This window comes from Curcuma longa, chromosome 4, assembly GCF_044706935.1.
Source record: "Curcuma longa cultivar G26 ecotype Majalengka, Jawa Barat chromosome 4, ITB_CL_G26_1.1, whole genome shotgun sequence".
Taxonomy (NCBI): domain Eukaryota; kingdom Viridiplantae; phylum Streptophyta; class Magnoliopsida; order Zingiberales; family Zingiberaceae; genus Curcuma; species Curcuma longa.
The window spans coordinates 13,547,303-13,568,420 of record NC_133864.1 but is presented as its reverse complement, the minus strand read 5'-3'; the positions used below and the strand labels follow the sequence as shown (position 1 = coordinate 13,568,420).

The window sequence follows — 21,118 nt, the reverse complement described above, 5'->3', positions numbered from 1 at the left end:
TTCTCGAGACAAGAGAAAAGAAGACGTGAATGCCAATGAGAGAGAAGCCAGGCAAGCCAGCCAGCCAGCCATTGCTGTGGCCTGTGGGTGTGTGTGGGGTTTGCTGGGCGGGTGCGGGCATAGAAGGCAGGGCTCATTTTGAACAGGGCACCGTCGCAAGCTCTGCCTGCTTGCGCGCACGCGTTGACGCGCGTGCAGAGACGAGCCAGCGCGGCCGAGGCGTGTCGCGCTGCGTGCGTGCTGCCTGGCGGTCTCGGGCTGCCAACGGCATGGCCCGGCCTGGCCCACTGCCTGATCAAACATCGTGCAAGCTAGTGCTTGCTTCCGCAGCAAGTTGCCCAGCCGTCTGAACTACTCCAGAGCCTGCAGGCGACCAAATTTACTCGTCGCGCAGCGCCGGTTCACCTTCTGCGAGGATTAGCAGAGTCCAGTTCAGCCATCGAAGTTAACCTCGAGCCTTCAGAATGCCAAAATCCAGGATCTTTCATCGGCCCTGCATGGCAAATGACAAGCTTGGCATATAACTTTGGATGGGGAACAGATTAGATAGAAGGGAAATCCAGGATCAACAGTCACCATCACTCTCGCCTCCTTTTCGCTGCAGTAGTTTTGTTTAGAGCAGGATGGATGGATGGATGGGGTGGTAGTGGTACTGACCACAGTTGACGTGAGGATGGAGTGTAGGGTGTGCTGATACTAGTGACATAGGCTCTGTTCAGGGCACAGTTGAATCATGCCTGACGAAATTGAATCGAGGATGGAGTGAGGATGGAACTGTAGGTACTGCAACTCTGCAGCATGGGTTGATCACTGATGGGTCACCATTTGCCACGATCCCTTAATTGAGGTTGAGCATTGATCGCCTTCATCGTAAATGCTCGTGTACCTTAGCGTTTGGTGGTACTGTAGTTTATAATAGCATTGAAGAATATTTCCAAATAAAAGTATGTTTCTTCGTGTCGCCTACGTGAAGTCGCAAGAATGTTATATTATCTTCAGGCTGCAGACATGATGAAATTTTTCTTAATAGAACAGCAGGAATGCATAAACAAAATAAGATCGAGTTAATTTAGGAACAGTGAGATAGAAAGTAAATCAAATATTTCACAGGAAATTATGGGTGGAATTAATTCTCTGATTGTAACTTCCTCCTTTGTCATGGAATATGGATGCAGACCCCAAAATTGGAGGTCTTTTCCGTTTCAACGTGACTGACGAGAGCGACAAAGATTTCAATAGAAATTTAGCAGAAAATTATGTCGATCAATACAATCAAAATCATGTAAAAACAATAAAAACCAAGTTTATCAAAATTATTGATTTTGAAACAAAATCTTATACATAAGCGGCCATCTTCATCCAAACTCTTAGTAAACTTTTAAAAAACTCGATCAGATTATCACATTCACAAAACACAATCAATTGTAGACGTTACGAAGGAAGACCATCATTTCCAGCAGATAGTGGCATGGAATGGTCAGAGACTACCTTCTCACGAGTTGTCAGTGTGCCACTGAGGGAACATTAATAACCAACCACTTTGCAACTCTGGCAAAACCATACTGAAGGACGAGATGGTTGGCTAGCAGAAGAAATAAGCCTAAAAATATAAAATTATGGGGGCATACTCACCACGTTCAATCACTTTCTCTGCATATTAAACTAAATTCTAATGATATACTCACTGCTCACTCAATCAGTGAATCAGTCCGCTAATTAGTAATTTGTCACTTTTACTTTGAAGGGAAGAAGCTTTTCCCTTTCTCTTTATCTCCTTTTCCCAGATATCAACTGCAATTTGTTGCGAGTTGGGCATCCAGGGAACAGTCCCATTTTGAAATGGAGGTAAAACTAGTAAAAAATGATACAATTTGTCAACACTTGCATGCTAAGTAGCCAAACAGTGGATGTGAAACGTATAGATCGGCAGAGAGCCATTGACTCCCAGCAATCAGGTCCCAACGTTATACACTGATATATGAACATATATCTGGCAAATGCTGCCAACATGGATTTAAACACTAGAACCATATTCACAAGATTGTTGTCCATCTGTTACTTACATCAAGTATGTGCAGTGAAGCTCTGAAATTTCAAACGGGAGTATAGGATTGCAGTGAAACCTCTCATGTCCAGTTCTTTTTCTTCCTGAGCTGATGAAGCTGGTCCCTCCACTGAGCTGCAAGATGTCAAGAAATTAGAATAATAAGCATGGACAAGTTAATAGGCTGCTATGCAGTTTGGGTTGGTTTGGTTAATTTCCATCGCCCCTACTGCAACGCAACGAGCAATCTAAGTGCCTTGGGGGTCAGATTATGTATATTAGAATTTATATGGCCCTTTATGAGGCATTTTTAGACAATGAAAAAGGTCAAAACATCTCAGGCAACTTCTTATTTGTCAACCAAGTACTATAATAGTGTAATCTGCAACATGACAAAGTAATAATAGTAAACGTGTTTTACCAGCATCTTTGTAACGTTCCTCAATAGCTGCAGTCAACATGTTTCGTATCAACCCGAACTCTTCCGTCTCCATGCAGGGCTGACCATCAGGCCTGGTTGGAGAAACAAGTGAATTGTATCAAGACCTTAAGAAAAAGACATGTGAAAAAAAAAAGGCAGAAAACAACGAATTAGAAAAACAAAATGCAAAACGAATTGTCTCAACTGTGACATAGGTTACAGATCTGATCACGCTATTGAACAAGGAAATATAACTGGTTATTACTTTGATCTTTCAAATCGGTTTTAATTGTATAGAAGTAGATTTTTTTTCTCCTCTTTATCCATCATATGTTTATTCCTAATTAATTTAACTTGCCTAATTACAAAATTAGTTGGGTATGATTCAACATGTTCATATCATCTAAATTTATTTTCTCTAATATTAGCATGTATTGGAATAACATCTAACTGCTCCTGCAGAGTAATAGTACTTCTATTTATCTTTTCACTCTCACACATTCATTCTAGCAATCTTATAATGATCATGGAAGAAAAACAAAACTAATTGATCTTCAGCCATTAGAAACAATCCTAGGACCAAATCATAGCAGTGAAACTTTTCCATATGCAGCTTATGATAAAAGGGAATGGAGATAAGTTTTACACGGGGGAGGAAGACCAAAAACTTGTCTAAAGAAAAAAACAGTAAGATACTGCTGGGATGCAAAATTTGGATTGAAAGAAGATCTCTTTACGGTTTCAACATAAATACAAGATGTCTGTACCTATCAAATTCCATAAACAGCATTCCATCTGATGGAGGAGCCTGCATTACTGGCTTGCTAGGCTCAACAACTCTCAACCCATCAATGAAGGCAAGATGTCTGTTGACTTGTATGGGAACCTGCATAAGTGAAACCACACGCAAGCACATACAAACATTAAGCATATCTTCAAATTACATGCTGTACGGAATAAGAATTGCACCAAGCAAAAAAAAATGTTAGACAGTAAGCGTGTCATGGACAGATTAACCAACATAGGTTTTCACTAACAGAAATAAAATTCAAGTTATTTAGTGGCTATCTAAACAATGATTAACTAATCAAGTAAGAAGAAACAAATCAATTAAATCCACAGCACAACTTAGATGGAAAATATTATTTTAAGCAGTCATTTCCAGCATTCTGATGCTTTGCCAATGGATTTTCTGGTTCTAGACACCCATCAGGTTTATGGCTATGGTATGCCAATTTGAAAAGTTCAAGTTAGGAAACTTTCATTCATGCCTTGGCATGAGAAATAGGACTTTTGGACTAATGAATTAGCCTAACTTAAATATACTGTCAAACATAAAAAAGAAAGATTGTTGGTGCAATCGGGTCCAGGTTGACCAAGCTTGAGTTGACTCGAATTGGATTTAGAAGTTTGATCGATATGTTAGTTGGTTGAGCAAGAGTCAAATAGATGATGACTAGATAATTGACGGTGGAGAAGTCCAAGTTGGTCAATGGTTAACCCGACACTTAACGGTCAGAAATTCAACAGGAAGTTGACATGAGATGTGAGAAGTCCAAGTGCGTCATGATTAACTGGACACTTGATGGTCGGAAGTCTAACAGAGAGTTGACATGAGATAAGAAGTCTAAGTCGGTCACATTGACCGGACACTTGGCATGAGAAGTGAAGTCCAAGTAAGCCATGAAGGACCGAACACTTGACATGAAAAGTAAAGTCCAAGTCAGTCAAGGTTGACCAAACACTTAGCATGAGATGGATGAAATCCAAGTAGATCATAGATGGATGAAAGTGGAGGACCAGATATTAAGTGAGTGTGGAAGTCCAAACAAGCAAGAAAGATCAAATATTTGGCATAGGAGAAGTCCTGGCAAGTCAAGGGTGACCGGATGGTAAACGTGTGAAGTTTCGGTAGGTCAAGGATTGATCGGATGTCAGACAAATAAAGTCCTAGTAAATTAAGGACAACCGGATATTAAGCAAGACAAGAATCCAACCTTGGTAAGGCTAAAAGGAGTATCAGTCGATTGATAGAATATATCGATCGATCAATAGACTCTAAATACCAAATTTGAGATTTGAGAGGTTTTTTAAGATTTGCTACAGTAATTAAAGTTTGCTACAATATTAGAGTTGCTACATTGTTTTGGGGTTTGCTACAAATCACATACCTTAAAATTTAGGATTTGCTACAGTAATTAGGATTGCTATAGTATTTTTGGGGGTTTGCTATAGTGTCGGGGTTTAGGATTTCTACCACAATACCAGTCGATTGATGAGTTTTAGCAATTGCTTGTTGGCACTGTAACAGCAAACGGAATATTACAAAATCGATTGTTTAGTTCGACTGTTGAGGTAGCAATCGATTGCTAGGGTTTAGTAATTGATTGCTAGAGTTTAGCAATCGACTGATGGCACTGTAGCAGCGAACAGAAAGTTCAGAAATCGACTAAAAATTCGACTAATTGCCTATTAGTCGATTAATGAGGTTTAGTAGTCAACTGATAGTGGTCAAATTGAGTTGGAAAGAGTTGTTCTACAGGTGCAAATGTCAAATTCAACGGGACAGTCGATTGATGAAAACTGACAATCGACTGATAGGCGGAAATCAACCCAACGACAACTCCATAAAAGAGGATTTCAAGGGATTTGAAGCCGCTGATTTTTTGAGGGTTTGAGAATGAAGTGTTGCTGCATTTCCGGACCAACAAAAAACATCCTAAAGCAATCAATAGTGATCAAAAGCAAGATTTGTGTAAAATAGTTTACTTTCATTGTATTTGCTTTTATATCTTGTATTGCTTGTATTTGTTTCAAGAAAAAGTTGTAAGAGGTTTCTCCACCTCCGGAAGGTATTTGAGAAGGAGAAAATTTAATGGTGCTAGCATCGCTAGAACTAGGCCTTAGAGTAGGAACTAGAGGTTCCGAACTAAGTAAAATCTTGATTTTTATGCATGTGTTTACATTGTTTTACGCTTTTATCTTCCACTGCGCATTAACGCTTTGTAGACGAGCACAACTATCGAACAAACACGAAAGAATCGAAAGGAGCTATTCACTCCCCCCCCCCCCCCCCCCCCCCCCCCCCCCCTTCTTCTAGCTCGCACCGGTCCAAACACAATCCTCTTATCAATTTGCATTAAATAAAGGATGGTCAGCCACAAATTTCATATCAAGCAACAAATGAGTTGGAATCTAATTGTCAAACACCACCAGATATTAGACAATACCAATTTCTGAAGGAAAGAAGTTTGGCAAGTCCAAAGATTGAACCCTTTCCAACATTACGAATATAGGAATCTTAATCAGAAAATTTACAAATCTCTAGATATTGATGCTAAATTATGCTGCAAGATTACCTAGATTCAAGTTTTTGAGAGCTAGAACAAACCTTACATCGAACAGCCAGATTTATGGCATCAGAAGGTCTCAAATCAAAGCTAATAATCTCTTTTTCATTGCCTACCTACACATGAAGAAAGTGTTACTTCAGAATCCATTCACTATAAAGTCGATAGCAAAAACCATATAGTGATATAGACCTTTGAGAGATACAGCTGAGCAAAGTAAGCCTCATTCACTCTCTTGGTGACCCTAACAACTTTAACCTGTTACAAGCAGTGTCATTTCATCAATAGGTTTACAAGAAATAAAAACTTAAAACTGCAAGTGGAGAAGAAAAACAAAACAAAAACTGGCTAATCAGATGCTATGTTCGGTATAAGCAACTGACTTAACTGTCAAGAAAAAAGATCCAAAAGGTACAAACGTGGAGTCTGCACAACAAAGTTTGACTATAGCCTAAATACTACAATATGTTATTGAAAAAATATCTTAGGCACCTTTCAAATTGTACTCAAACACAAAGGATGAAGGATTTCAAGTGACTAGGAATACATCAACTTACCACCCACCCTAGCTCGTCAATCATCAGTTTGACTACTTGATAAAAAGTTGGTCTAGCCTGATAAATAAACATATATCAAATATTATTCTTTTCCAGAATGTACGAATTGATGATCACAATAATCCAAAAAATGCAGTCTTACAATCGGAACATCCCGAATCGCAGCCATCAGCAAAACACTAGGCATTTCCACTGGAAATAAAGAAATTTAAGAATCATTGTGGGGTGAAAAACTAGTATTTATAAGAAGCTAACAAAGGAAATACATACTAACGATAATAGGAAGCAGAAGACCACTTCCATCTTCCATCTTCAACACAATTGCGGGGTGAGGAGCATAGTCTAGTGAGCTCCCACCTTGGGGGCTATTATGTGTGCACCTTAAGTATCTACCATCACGCATTTTTATCAAAAAACCATCTGATCCACTTCTAACCTGAACTGCTTGTCCAACAGAAATATCATGTAATCTATGAACCTTACAAAAATCAGAAGACTTCAGCTTACAGGACAGTTTCCACAATAATACAAATCAACTAATATTGTTAGTATGAATGAATTACAGTAGTTTCAACTTTCAATGACTTGTAAGGTTATAACACTAGGTTCAACACAACCAAAATAAATTCTTTGTTGATCTAAATTCTAATGCCCTGTCCTTGCTGAGGAAGTGCATAAGTAGCACCAAATCATCCATCTTTTTCCCCTTAAATCATATAGTTAGAATAACTGAAACCTAGCTATATTAACCTGAAGAGTAAAGAAAAACATATATTAAATACCTATGGAGATAAGGGCTTCAGTCTGTTAACTGTTAAATGGGAAATTTTTTAGCCAACTATAAATATATAGATCTTCAGTGAGAGAGAAATATGCCAAGCCTCAAATATCTAAAGAAAAAAAATCAAGTTCAAGGATATTACCAGCTTCGATCACAGAAGAGTTTACATACTCCTCATCATTTGCATTGAAATTGCCAGCCATGCTTCCATTACCATCAGAGGAGGAACTGAAACTGCAACGAATGCACCACTGTTTCTTACCACAAGGTTTAAAAGATAGGCCACCAACATGAAGTTTGCTTTTGCATCTAGGTTTGTATCCCCAACCGCCAATAGATACAGCCTTTGTGCTGTGATTAGTGATAACAGAACCAGATATTCCAGAGTAACTTGCACGAATATCGAGGCAGTTAATTGCTCCCTCTAGAACTCCCATCTTAGTATCCTTCAGGACATGCATCAAACTTTAATGATGATGCAAAAACTTAATTGGAAAAAGGATAGATTAACAGTGATAAGAGACTACATATTATCGTGAAATATAACATTGTGATAAAGATAACCATAAATGCCTTGTTTTGCAAAATCTTAGCCCAAAATATGAATAGGCAATGTGAATCCCCAAAGTTGTAGCCTCATTTGGTGGATTCTCAAGTTACATTGTCAGACTCAAGTCCAAAAGTAAGACTAAATTATCACATAATTTTACGTAGAAACATAAATGTCTTGTAAAGCAAAATATTAGCATGAAAAATATAAATTGTCAAGCAAAGCTCCCAAGTTGTAGTGCATAGCTTCTCATTTGTTGGATTCTCAATATATAATGTCAGACTCATGCAATTCCAAAGACAGACCAAATTATCACATGATTTCATGTAGATCACTACAACAAACAAAGTAGATTCTTCAAGAACGTTTGCCAAAAAAATTTATTAATCCAATCTAATTTGGAGATGGGATATAAAAACAAAGTTGAATAAATTTTTAGCAATCACTACTTCACTTTGGACAGACTGTAGACCAAGATCATCTAGGGTACATGAAAAGGAAGAAGGCTTAATGTAGCTTTCGGATTAGAAAGAGTAAGATAGGAAGCTTTTTGAGAAGGTTTTCTACCATCACATCAACTTTTTAAACCATCTTGTTTCAGTCCCCCTGAAAAGACAAGTCAAACTGATTATACCATCTGGTTAGCAACAAATTTCCCACCATCGCATCTAAATACTTTCTCAAGAAGCACTTAGCAGAATTTCAATGACAGAATATTCATAAGAATGGTCAAGGGGATAAAACTTCCTTTGCTTCTTTATGTCCTAGTAACATCTTAACTGAGAATTTCAAGAAACAAATGCAATCTAATCCATATACAAGACCGCATAGAATGTCTCTGTCCTACTGTTCCTTATCTGGAAATAAAGAAACCAACTCAGCAAACTTGCATTGCTTAGCTGTAATTGTTGCACTGCAAATATCACAATTTAAAGCAGTCACAATGGAATGATTTATAGCACTACGTCTTTTATGATCTTTCCCACTCATGAGATAGTTTGGCTTTTTTCAACTTAGATTCAATATTAGCCAATTCTAACAAATTCTGACTGCCATATAAAAATTTTAAAAACTGTATTAACAAGGAGTCAAGGATCAAGTAACCAGGAAAACGCACTCAATCCAAAGTGCAATAATAGCACATATTTTACTTACCAACCCTTGGTTCTCGCAATTTGTTTGTTTAAGCTTCTTTCTAAATTATTTCCGTAGCCATACTGTGATCCTTGTCATCATCCGTAGTTCTCAAAATAAATAAAAACGTATATAAAGGCGATTCTTTTCTACAATTTAACCTGAATCGCGAAGGATCCGGTCAATTTATGCACACTGGGATCATACACAACATGATCCAGAAAAAATGCCACGATATTAAACTACTACAACAGGATCGAGGACTAATTGCAATGTTTCATTAAACGTAACAATCTTTCAGTGGATGTCAAAAAACGGGGACATCTTCCTTTTCGGAAAAGGAACACGAACACCTCAGGCCTACCGCAAAAGCCACTTAGGCAACTACATATCGGGCACTAAACAGGCGACTACAAAGATCAAAAGAGCGCCGATTAACCAGACAAAAAAGGGTAAGAGGATCGATGAACAAAAATACCTAGAGTTTCTGAAATTGCCAATCAAACTGGAGCGAAGAAGAATCTGGTTATCTCAAGTCCATATAAGGACAATCTGCTTTCCGACGAGCCGAGATTCCAAATTCGAAGCCCCATTCCCAACCTCCCACCCTCTGGTTATAATCAGGTAGAAACAGAGTTAGGGTGTACGATATTACTGATACACCCTTCCTATTCCTGATAAATAGAAATTATATGAGGTTATTTTTGTACTTCCAGTGCTTTTGTTCCCTGTCCTACGCCATCGTTTTCCACCGCAGTTCTGAAAGATTCCACTGAACTTAAAAGACATAATTGCCCTTGCATAAGTCTACTTCTAACTAGCTGCAGGGCAGCAGAGTTGGGAATTTAGAAGCATCTGAGGGCAATGTTTATCTTCAGTCAGCGTACCGAACAAGACAAAACGGGTAATCGCCGGTGAAGATATCTAGCAGTGCAACAATGGTTCCCTTGGTCAGCTAATGGCCGGCACGTGTCCACGCAGCTGAATCCCGGATAAAAATCTTGTTCTATATTCTTTTCAGTTTCAGAATTTATTTTTTCTTTGAATGCAGATATTTAAAGTATTCAATACACGTCTTTGCTTCTTTATTTTTCCTTTGAATGCAGATATTTATTAGGTATTGATCAAGACACGTTTTTATTATTATGATATTTAAAATTATAATTATTATATTATAGTAATTACGATTTCATAACTGCTATAATTGAATTATTACATAATTACAACAATTTTAATTTTATAGTTGTTATCCAATTATGCATACGAACTGTAAATATTAAATAAATTTTGAGATATCATAATTTTTATGTCGGATTGAACTACAAGATACACAATAAATCCTATAAAAAATATTTCAAACAAGTTAACTTACATGTAATTGTTGTTATCATTCTATACTCTGTCTTTACAAAAGAACAAGAAATTGTTGTTTGTTTTATTTGTCTTCCAAGAAATAAAAGAGGGATAAGGAAAACACAATATATAGACACTGATTGCCTTATAGTAAGATAACTTCCCCAATCAATATTACAATAGCCAATTAATTTAAGGTTATTTTTGTTTGAAAGAAAAATACTTTGCTCAGGTGTTCCCTTTAAATATCTTAAAGTTCAAATAGTTGCATCAAAATGTGGTTTGTGTGGATGATGTATAAACTAACTAAGAGATGCATTGAATAAGTGATATCTCGACGAGTAAATGTTAAGTACATAAGTTTTTCAATAAGTCTTCAATATCGTGAAGGATCTTTAAGGATTTCTTCATCTGTTAGTATGAATTTAAAATTTTATTTCATGGGACAATTGATTGGAGCAGCTTCAAGAAGACTCATCTCAGTAAGTAAATCTAATGTGTATTTTTATTGTGATATATAATTTCTTATTTTGATATAGCCACTTCTCCTAAAAAGTATTTTAATTTTTCAAGATCTTTTATTCAAAAGTGCTAGTATAGAAAGCTTTTAAGAGTCCTTTTAAGAGAATTTTTTCTTTAAATCAGTCCAAACTTTAGCAACTGACTTATCATAAATCACATTATTGGCAAGATTAAATTTAATAAAATTGAGGATCCATGATAAAACTATGTCATTGCACCTTTTCCATGAGAGAAAAGTTTCATCTGTCAATGTTGATTTCTTGATACTTCCGTCGATAATTATACTCAATAAACGATATTCTAACTGTCATAATTATCACCATTAAATGTTTGGTGATCAAAACGATTCCTTAATGATCCGAGCATTGAAAAAGAAATAAATCAGAAATGTCAACAATAATATTTCCTCCAACTTTATTTAATAAAGAATAAGTCGAATCTATACGGATATAAGTTTTCCGGAAATAAATTGCTCTGATACCATATAAAAATATATAGAGGAATGAAAAAACAATAGAAATCTAAAAAAATATTTTTATTTGTTTAATTTCATATAAAATATTTTACATATATATAAATTAGCTTTAAAAAATAATAATAATAAATATTTATATTTATTGTAACAAAATAAATACATAAGAAAAATAAATTAATCTTTTTCAAATAACATATTTTAATATAATTTTTATTCCCAAATATATTTTCAAAATAGTATATTTTAACATTCTCTTACCTGCACACAGCACACGGTAACACAGACTCACACACACGGTAACACAGACTCACAGAGGAAGGCTGACTTTTTCAAGAACCAGTGTCAGAAGTAAAGCATATTAAGAAACTATGATGAAAAATGTTTATGTTGTTTACTTATCTGTGTGGTGAGTTTAGTCTCTTGACGGTTATTAGTGTTACCTGAAAATATAGGCCAAAGATTTGGGTTTTGACTTTTGCCATGAAATTAATACCCCATTAATCCCCTCTTAAGTGATCATCTCAACTTTGATGTAGCCAACAACTGAAGCCCACAAGTTTTATTCAATCCGAGTTGCATTACTGACACTAACAGTTTGTGAGTTTAGTCTCTTGACGACTATTAGTGTTACCTGAAAATATAGCCAAAGATTTGGGGGCCTCGAACGTCTCAACTATGTAGCCCACAGTCAACCATACTTCTCCCAACCAACTCTCAGAGTGCAACACAATGAATTAGCCAAGGATCTAAGCTATAATGGCAACAAGAAGTTCTCTAGTGAGAACAAATGCAAACGACTTCTTTTACTTGATGGAGTAGAGGAGGTTGAAGGTGCAAAAGAAGAATGACTCTGGCAAGATATATAAAAGTAGTCATGCAATGGCCTATTCCCACCTCCATGACTCAACTCCTTACAGGAAAGTAGCCACTGACTCTAGCAAAATAAAAGCTGAGCAATGGCCTATTCCTACCTCCACAACTTAACTCTGTTGATTTCAGGCACACACGACGATTGGATGAGCAAAACTTCTAAGGCACAACGACTTCAAGATACAGTATCGAGTAAGCAACCATGGGAGCTGACATGTAGGGTTATTCCTCTAGGGTTGTCATGACTAACTCTTTCTTTTTCCCTTCTAAATTCCATGCTTAGGGTGCATTGCGCAGATGGATACCATAATGCAAACACAAGGAGAACATACAGTTTCCAGCAACTAGGTAACTATGAATTCTCTTTCAGGTATAGATACCTGAGAATTTAAATAGTTTTCAGGATTATGTCATTCAAAGTAGAACAGTATATTAAATTCTGCATTGTTACCCACAAGTATGCCTTCTGCATTGATCTTAGTTTACTATGATGACCATCAGTGATATCATCCACGTCCCTGTAGATTGATTAGACTTCCCATCAAACCACTGTACTTTTATCTGTAAGTGATGAACTTCTGGTTTGCTATTCTTGTTTGTAGCGACCTTCAAATTTTCAAGCCCATCACTGGGAATGTGTTCTCCAACAATATGAACTTACTGAATATTAAGGTAGAACAGTTGCTTTGGCACTGCTTTGGAAACAAAATGCACTCATATCATGGTTGCCATTTTTTATTTCACAAGCCTCAATGGCCTGATGTATATTCTGCATATATTTCGCATTTCTTTTATGGCACTCTATTTGATTTGCATGTTACTGCTTGAGAGTGTCAGATTTGTTTTTCTCTCTAAAGTCAAAGGCTTAACGTTGATATGGCAAGAGAAAAAAAAAATGAAACTACGCACGTTCGTTGAACTTGGCCTAGTATCTTTCTGGTCCAGTAGATGGCTTGCACTAAGTCATCAAATCTGACTTTGCTTTTGCATGACTGACTGCTGTTTATCTTGTGCACGGGCACAGGGTGAGTCCTTCCATGCCAATGAACTCATTGACCAAGTTTTAGTCATCTCCTGAACATCTCCTGAAAGCATGTTGCAAGCAATGGTTAATCAAGATGGTGGATCTTCCCACCAGTTCATCTAACCTTAAAACCCTTTGCACCAAGCTTTCGCCCTGTTCTCCCTCCTTTGTAAAAAGCAAGGTACTGGGGTGGTCCTTGTGCCATGCAGGTTGAGCTGACCAAGTGCAGTGCATCTTAATTTCTTCATTGGCTAAGTGGAAGAAAACTCCCTTTGATGGGTCTAGAAAGTTTTTCCAAAAAAGATAAAGGCTCGATTCTGATTGCCAAATGCTCTGCCACTACGGGGCACAAGGGGGCCACTGGTGCAGTGGAAGATGAAGTGGAGGTGGTAGTGGTGGCTCGCTAAAAAGTTAAAGGAAATGGCATCACACCGCCTTTCCTCTTTGATGTCGAGATCAACCTCTCATTCAGAAGCAGACAAACAGTGTTCAGTAGTGGCTTTATCTTCTTCCATAAAGAAAATTGTTAAAAAGGACTGGAATAGACCGAAGTCTTTTGGATATGATCATGAGAAAAGATTTCCGATGCACTGTTGTGCTTTATTCTTCAAAATTCTCAGGTTCCATCTTTAGTTTGCAGAATCCTTCGCCACACTCAATCACAGTAAAACCTTCAGTAGATTAGACATGGTTCGACTTCTTCTTTGAGATCCTCCTGAGTTATAAAAAACAAACAAACAAACAAAAAACAATGCGAGAGATTTGAATATGGGTTTAGCTTGGTTGTTTGTCTTACTTGGTATAGAAATTGAGAATTCAACTTCAATTAGAACTCTTCATCTACCTTCCAATGATTGTGACAGACGGACTGAAAGCTCGTCACTTGAAGCTTCCCCTGTTACAATCACACTTTGATTATTTATGGGAATATTGCTCTTAATTTAGTTCCAGTTTTGTCAAAAGTTCCATGTTTTGCCCACCTCTTTGTGTTTTCTAGGTTTTTTTATAGCCAAGACTAATAGAAGAAAATTTCTTGAGCTAAAACTTATCCTCGATCGTGATCTTGGAGACTTTCAGCTTCTTTTATTCTTTTAGTTTCTTGAAGAATTAACGCTCTCATGTCTGCTGTTCGTCAAAATAAACACACTGCATATTTTGTAGGGAATTAAGCAACTGTTGAATGGCTTTTTAAAGTCTCCGTGGCTGCTCCAGTAAAGCACTGATAAGCTTATTTCTTTATTTCAAGTCAGTTCTCCATCAGTATTTACTTTTCAGTGAATTTATAAAAAGCCAACTCTTCTTTTTTTTTTTTTTTTTTTAGTGAAATCCTTCATCCCAACTGCTTCACACGATCAGTCTCACAATCATCTATAAGAGGTAAATCGAGAAACTACAGTTGACCACGACGGAAGAGGATATTGCTCGACTTCATCGAGATTCGAATTTTTATCCTTTTCCCTTCTGTTCCATCGTAACTAACTTAGTTATGTCCCGAGATTATTAAAACAACTCTGTTCCTCGATAATGAAAACATATTAATGGACATGATAATGCATGCTTCGCAAAGACCTTATCAACTCTGATCTAAAACGCTATCTTCAATCCTTTTTTTAAAATTTTTTTTTATTTTCAAGAATTAAAACATCTTTTAAAGAATAAAGTATTGCACTATCATCAAATATCTAGCTCACAAAAAAACACGTGGAATGCAAGTTCGTTCTGAAAGGCGACGAGAGCACTTATCACAACAATTTTTTTTTTTGAAAAAAAAATGAAAGTGGATTATCTGTCCCTAATCTCCAGAAAGAAAATGATTTTTCCATTTGTCATTTGATGAAAAAAATAACACTAATCCAAAATATTACTGTTTAATTGAAATCGACGTCGAACCAAAATCGTTTGTCCGGTCTGCAGCGAGACCGGGATTTATGGTTTGGTTTTAGTTCATTTCTGTATAATATTGCAGATTGAAAATATTTAAACAGTGCATTCTCTGTCAGCAATAGCATCAAATATTTAAGGTTGCGTGAAATAATGGAACTCAATTCAACCTAATGATTGGATCTGAATGTAGTTAAAGGTAATTAATGACTAAGATTTTTTTAATCTGTTTAATTAATATTCAGTAACTGTGAAAAGAACATTATTATTGTTTTACACATTAACTAATAAATTAATTAAATGATTAATTAAGTCTCTCAACTACTCTCTATCCAGCTTTCCCCTATAAATTCCCTTCTCCGCTAAGTTCTAATTCCCTTTCCTCCTCTCCTCTTCTTCTTTACTAAGCTTCCTGCAATCTGCAGCTTTTGCTGCTTGAGTATTTCTCCTCCTTCAATCTTCCTTCTCACTGGAGTTTTGCTGGTTTGTCAATCAAAACCAGAAACTAACTTCTGTTTGAAAGAAGTAAAAAACATTCTGTTCAGGGAAGAAGCTCTGTCAAAATTTTCTTCAAAAATATTGTTTCTGCAATTAAAACCTCTGTCAAAATCCCACCTTGCCCTGCGAGAAGATCTCATTTTGTTTCTGCTCACATGCATCACAAATTTCTCTTGACGTTTCTAATTGATGTCGTATCGTAAGTGAGATCCTTCTTGAATTTCTGGGTTTATGCTCAGCTCGACGATACTCCGGCGCATGCCCCATCTCGTTCAATCCTTCTCCGTTGTCTTCCTCTACTGGTTCTATGTGTTTTCATGAGCTTTCTCAAAGTCTAGTACACTTGCAGTTGTAATTCTCGACGACTGCTAACTAAAAAGTAGCCAAAAGGATTTTAACTGTGATCGAAAGACCACGAAGCTGCAGCCTCCATGGCGTCTCCTAGCACTGTAACTAATAGTTCAGGATCCAGCCTGCTCCAGAACTCCGTCTCCGGCGAGGACTTGAAGGCAGTGATGGATCAGAGGAAGCGGAAGAGGAGGATCTCGAACCGCGAATCCGCGAGGAGGTCGAGGATGCGCAAGCAGCAGCACTTGGACGATCTGAACTCGCAGCTGCACCAATTGAGGGAGGACAACGCCAAGGTCTCGGCGTCCTTGAGCCTCATCGCGCAGCACTACTTCGAAGTGGAGGCAGAGAACTCTGTGCTCAAGATTCAGTCGATGGAGCTCGGCAACAGGCTGATGGCTCTCAATGACATCCTTCACTGCTGCTTGACTGGATCCAACGCCGTCTCCCGTGGAGCCTTCCTTCATCAGTCCATGGAAGCAGGTCGTGGCTTCGGCGGTGCAAAACATGCTTCAATTCTGACTTCTGAGGCACAAAGGCGAATATTTTTGTACTGATTGATGTGACAATTGGCCTCTAAAGAGGCGTTTGGTGCATGGGATGAGACTGATGGGCTGGTTCTTTGTAGTATAGATCATGTTCTAAAAGCTATGAAAAATCTCCTTGTTGATCTTTGCAGTAATTTTGATTATGGATGAAGGAATTTTATTTTTACAGTTTTTTCAGTTGTGTTCTCCTTTGTTCCTTTGGTTAAGAATGATACGCTTCTGAATCGGCCCAATCCATAAGCCCTGAACAGGCCGCGGCCGCCATTGGTCGTTCGGATCGACGGCCCCACTTATCTTCCAATTAAAAGCTGGTGTTGTCGTTAGTGCGCAATTTATCATTTGCCGTCCACCAGCTACCGCAGTGGATTCGACGGTTACGATGGCACGCACAGTCATCAGGTCAACGCAAGGAGCAGGGGCTCGGTGCCACGTTGCGCATCCGATGGTTGTTGCTGCAAGAGCTCGTAGGGCCGGCGAGGGAGCTATCCGCTGCAGCAGCCCGTGACGAGAGAGAGAGAGGAGAGAGAGAGAGAGAGAGAGCTCCGATTGGTGGATGACCGACGAATCTTCGAATCCGTGGAGAGAAAAGGGTGGGGAATCAATCGGGCAGATTGTTTTGGGGAAGTCAGTCTAGATTTCGCGTAGAAAAAGGTATCGATTTTTTTCAGAGACTGCTTGATGTGATCCAAATTCTGTTTCGTTTGCTTATTATCTTCGCGCTTGTTCTGTCAAAGTTTCCAAGTTGCGACGATCCCGTGCCTTTCTTTCCAATTATTTCGGAGCGGGGATCTCGCAGCTGGCGGTGCTGGTATGGTATGGGGTTTTCCTATTTCCTATCAGATGTTTGGTGGTTTTGTATGCGTTTTTTTGGGGAGGTCCAAGTGGCATATGCTGATTTTTTACTCTGTGAAAGCGGAGATTTGGGATCCATCCCTAGGGTTTTCACTTTTTATCAATCGGGTTCCTTACATCTGTCAATTTCCTAAATTTAAGACTTATTTAATGTAGCATAGTCGTGATGTATCCGGATCTGAATGTGTTTCTGTCGGCGATAATAATTTTGCACGATCTGGGGCTAATTGGAGCTCAAAATACCTACTTTTGTGGAAACAATAAGGCCTAGGTTTTCTGCTTATTACTTGTATCGCGTTTCGGGCATCAAATGCCTGCATTTACTTGAGCATGCCATGTGTATTTGGAGCCAAAGGGCTAAGTAAAGGTCTGGATTCAATCCAAACGGCCCAGTGAATGAAAACTCAATTTGTGAACTTGCTAGGCTTAACAGACTGATCATGCTAGTGTAAGCCCTAGTAGAGGAGAGTGTCGGCATGTATCGCACCAATCGACCCTGGCAGATAATGTGTCATTCTAAAACCTATAAATACCAGCCTCCATGGACAGGAAAAAGGGAAAGGTTCTTGATTGAGAACCATACATGCTACTCCACTCTTCTTCTTCTTCTTCTAGAAGCTATTGTAGCAGTTTGGTGAGGAGGAAAACATTTTGGTCAGTTCATTCAGCCTCATTTCGACAGTTTGTTCGAGAATGTTTACTCCCCCCTAAATTTTTTATTCCCTTTTGACCATTATAAAGGATTTTTTTTTTCAAAATTATTAATCTTTTATAGTATTTTGCCCTCTAAAAAAATAATAAATGTAATTTAGCCTCCTCAACTCATAATCTTGCATCCGGCACAGTTGGATCCAAAGTAATCCTAGCAATTACTTTGGTGTTATTGCATTTTCAGTAGGAACTGTATCATGTGTGTGATCTTAATCCGCCCACATTTTTACATAGAAATTTAGCAATTTCTTATTATTATGTTTCAGGCTTACAGCCGAAAAAGAAATGTATTAACTTGATCCTGTATTATAATGAATTATCTCGTAGATATGATATATAGAAACAACATTTATCTATAATTACCTTACTGTGCTATATTATCATTATTACCATTATCTTTATTATTTTCACTATTACTATGTTCTTTCATTGATCTCATAGATAATGGCAAATGCATCAAGCAACGGTTTTCTCAAGTATGGACTTGGCGCACAGCAATCCAGTCTCTCATGACCAACAAATAGAATCCAGTAACAACACCATGGGGCCTATCTCTGGGGTGAACAACCACAATAATTTAGCTTTGAGGCAGCGTTTAAGGTGGACCAATGAACTCCATGATCGCTTTGTAGATGCTGTGACACAACTTGGTGGTCCAGATAGTAAGTGCTTCTAGTCAATTTTTTATGACAGATTTCATTGTAGTGAAGTTATGTTAACAAATTGACTATCTACTTAGAATTTTATTTTCTAAAAACAATTCACTTTGAATTGTCATACAGTGTTCTTCATATTTTGTGTTATCTTAAAGTTCACATGTGAGTTTTTTTTTTTTTTTTTTTTGCATAGACATTGTACAATACTAAATGAGGTTAATGTGGAGATTGAAAAATATAATCCTGCACTCCTCCGTTTTGGCTACACGGTTCTTATTCTTCCATTTGAGCTCTCTTAAAGGCTATATCATTAGTATTTGAAAGAACATATATACATTTTTTATAAGTGGGCGTTCAGGCTTGGTTATATCACAACTCCAAAACTTTCAGTTACTTTTAGTATTTATCTCTTATCAAACTAACTGTTTAGCAACTTTTTGAGATATGATATTCATTCCACTGATAAATTGGATTCTTGGCAGGAGCAACTCCTAAAGGGGTTCTTAGAATCATGGGTGTACAAGGGCTGACAATATACCATGTCAAGAGCCATTTACAGGTACTTGTTTGCGAGATGCTACATTTTAACTATATCTGCGTTTGCTACATAGTTTTTTTCCCTTCTTATTTGGTTTCTTATGTATGACCAGAAATATCGACTTGCAAAGTATGTACCTGAAGTTTCAGCTGATGGTAGGTAACTATTTTTTACTATCCATCTGGATATAGCATTCTGAAACTAATGTCTGTGCTCTCTGTACACAAGATGACAAGCACTATATTTCACTTGGTCATGACTTCTGCAGGTGCGAAGTCTGAAAAGAAAGACGACGGAAACTCAATTGCAGGCATCGAAAACTCTTCGTAAGGATAAGATTTATACTTCTTTGAATGAATATGCATGGATATTATGATGTATTTAACAACTACGATATCTTTTACTGTGTAGCAGTGTGCACAAATAATTGAGTGGCTACTAGACTGGCTTACTATGCAGACTTCTTCTGTTTATTCTCCCATCATTTTTACCCCAATAGATGCTTTTGATGCATAACAACCCATTATAATCATAATTTCGTGAAGCATGGTGTTAACATCAATGGTTGAGAATGAGGTTAGTTTTAGGGTTATAATCTTCCTGTAGTTTCTTGTAGATGGGAAAAGGAAGCAGTTGATCCATCATCATATGGCCTGCCATTGGACTTATTAACAAGACAACTGCATACTTTTGAGTCTATAATTTTCTTGGTAGAAGAACAACTATTTCAAAAATCTCTTCTAGTTTTTTGGAGCATAAGCAATGTAGATTGTAAACTAATCAGCTAATTACCACCAAATCCTTTGTGCTTTCTCATTGATAAATCAGCCTTATCCTCTGCTCCTTTTAGCTGTTGCTACATGCTTATGGTTTGCAATTTGAGGAAATCATTAACTTGGTCTGCTGTGATCATGTACTTTTTGTCACATCCTAACTCTTGGCTCGCTATGGAGATCTAGATTGAGTGTGATAAGCTGAAAGAATAATTTTGCTCAGGGGGATTCAAATAACTGAAGCGCTCAAATTGCAGATGGAGGTGCAAAAACGTCTTCAAGAACAACTTGAGGTAAGAATAGTCATAAATTTCTCCAAAATAAAATCGAGAAATGATATGTACACACTCAACTGCATGCCTGCATGCAGTATGTCATGTTGATTTCATATTGGACTTTTTCATGCTATATATCATTGCTCTTTCACGTGAGAGATGAACATCATAAATTTGAACTTTCATGCTTGTCGATACGATAACAGGTGCAAAGGCAGCTGCAGCTAAGAATAGAAGCCCAAGGGAAGTATCTTAAGAAGATCATCGACGAGCAGCAGCGTCTCAGTGGCGTACTGGCTGAATTTCCTGGATCAGACAATTCAGCACCCAACTCCGGTGGTCATTGCCTGGACTCTGGAAAGGCCGACCCTTCGACCCCAGCTCCAACCTCAGAATCCCCTCGCCAAGATAAGGCCACTGGAAGGGAACACGGAGACACTGATGGCCTCTACAAAAGCATTTCATGCGATGATTCGTTCTCCTCTCGCCAGGAGCCTCTCACCCCTGACTCCAGCTTCCATGCGAGCTCCCCCTCAGCCAGCCCCAAGCACGCTAGCTTTTCCAAACGAATGCGAATCGGCAGCATTGCGGGGAAGAACAAATCGGAGATTATGGTCGCTCACATTCTAGAGTCAAGTTCAGGCTCAGATTTTCACCATTGATGCGTGTAAGATTGCAGGATTTGCAGCTTGGAAATCATGAACCCTAGAGACCAACCCATGAATTTCATGTAAATCTATTTCGCTAAAGACATTAATCCTGATGTAGATTGAATGTTGTTGGGAGTAGATTGGTGTTATGGTTATCAAACATTGACATGTGATCTAGATCATCCTCATTTTTATTTGATTTGGGCGACATATTACTGCAGTAATGGGTGTGCTCTCGTGTGTTTATTGTGAAATTGTCCAATTCTGACCCATAAATGTTTCAATCCGGCCCAATACCAATTATCTA

The 21,118-nt window shown here is 37.8% G+C and overlaps 3 protein-coding genes across 5 annotated transcripts; 2 read left to right on the top strand and 1 right to left on the bottom strand.

Moving 5' to 3' along the window:
• Positions 1-1,865: 1,865 nt before the first annotated feature.
• LOC141827831 (bifunctional nuclease 1-like) lies at positions 1,866-9,412 on the bottom strand. Its single transcript, XM_074715160.1, has 10 exons — positions 9,316-9,412; positions 7,296-7,599; positions 6,643-6,813; positions 6,515-6,564; positions 6,373-6,429; positions 6,008-6,073; positions 5,857-5,931; positions 3,233-3,351; positions 2,466-2,557; positions 1,866-2,179 (listed from the first exon to the last, which is right to left on the bottom strand). The coding sequence occupies exons 2-10, from the start codon at positions 7,588-7,590 to the stop codon at positions 2,127-2,129; spliced, it is 978 nt and encodes a 325-aa protein (XP_074571261.1). The 5' UTR covers positions 7,591-7,599; positions 9,316-9,412; the 3' UTR covers positions 1,866-2,126.
• Positions 9,413-15,352: 5,940 nt separating this feature from the next.
• LOC141827331 (bZIP transcription factor 44-like) lies at positions 15,353-16,528 on the top strand. The gene has a single exon (XM_074714553.1). It carries the CDS (start codon positions 15,892-15,894, stop codon positions 16,363-16,365), a length of 474 nt encoding a protein of 157 aa, XP_074570654.1. The 5' UTR covers positions 15,353-15,891; the 3' UTR covers positions 16,366-16,528.
• Positions 16,529-16,855: 327 nt separating this feature from the next.
• Positions 16,856-21,035, top strand: LOC141826722 (myb family transcription factor PHL7-like). 3 transcript variants are annotated; one of them, XM_074714008.1, is made up of 8 exons: positions 16,863-17,007; positions 17,091-17,164; positions 18,361-18,581; positions 19,058-19,134; positions 19,226-19,268; positions 19,382-19,439; positions 20,110-20,179; positions 20,368-21,035. In XM_074714008.1, the coding sequence occupies exons 3-8, from the start codon at positions 18,371-18,373 to the stop codon at positions 20,821-20,823; spliced, it is 915 nt and encodes a 304-aa protein (XP_074570109.1). In that variant the 5' UTR covers positions 16,863-17,007; positions 17,091-17,164; positions 18,361-18,370; the 3' UTR covers positions 20,824-21,035. The 3 variants fall into 3 exon arrangements, with proteins under 3 accessions (XP_074570110.1, XP_074570109.1, XP_074570108.1); XM_074714007.1 differs by having other exon boundaries at positions 17,091-17,169; XM_074714009.1 differs by lacking the exon at positions 17,091-17,164 and having other exon boundaries at positions 16,856-17,007.
• Positions 21,036-21,118: the final 83 nt, after the last annotated feature.

Coding starts and splice junctions, on each gene's coding strand:
- LOC141826722 (XM_074714009.1), top strand. CDS start 18,371: ATGCATCAAGCAACGGTTTTCTCAAGTATGGACTTGGCGCACAGCAAT. Junction 19,269..19,381: donor ACCTGAAGTTTCAGCTGATG/GTAGGTAACTAT, acceptor TGACTTCTGCAG/GTGCGAAGTCTGAAAAGAAA. Junction 20,180..20,367: donor GTCTTCAAGAACAACTTGAG/GTAAGAATAGTC, acceptor ATACGATAACAG/GTGCAAAGGCAGCTGCAGCT.
- LOC141827331 (XM_074714553.1), top strand. CDS start 15,892: ATGGCGTCTCCTAGCACTGTAACTAATAGTTCAGGATCCAGCCTGCTC.
- LOC141827831 (XM_074715160.1), bottom strand. CDS start 7,590: ATGGGAGTTCTAGAGGGAGCAATTAACTGCCTCGATATTCGTGCAAGT. Junction 6,814..7,295: donor CTCTTCTGTGATCGAAGCTG/GTAATATCCTTG, acceptor TTGGACAAGCAG/TTCAGGTTAGAAGTGGATCA. Junction 6,430..6,514: donor CGATTCGGGATGTTCCGATT/GTAAGACTGCAT, acceptor TTTATTTATCAG/GCTAGACCAACTTTTTATCA.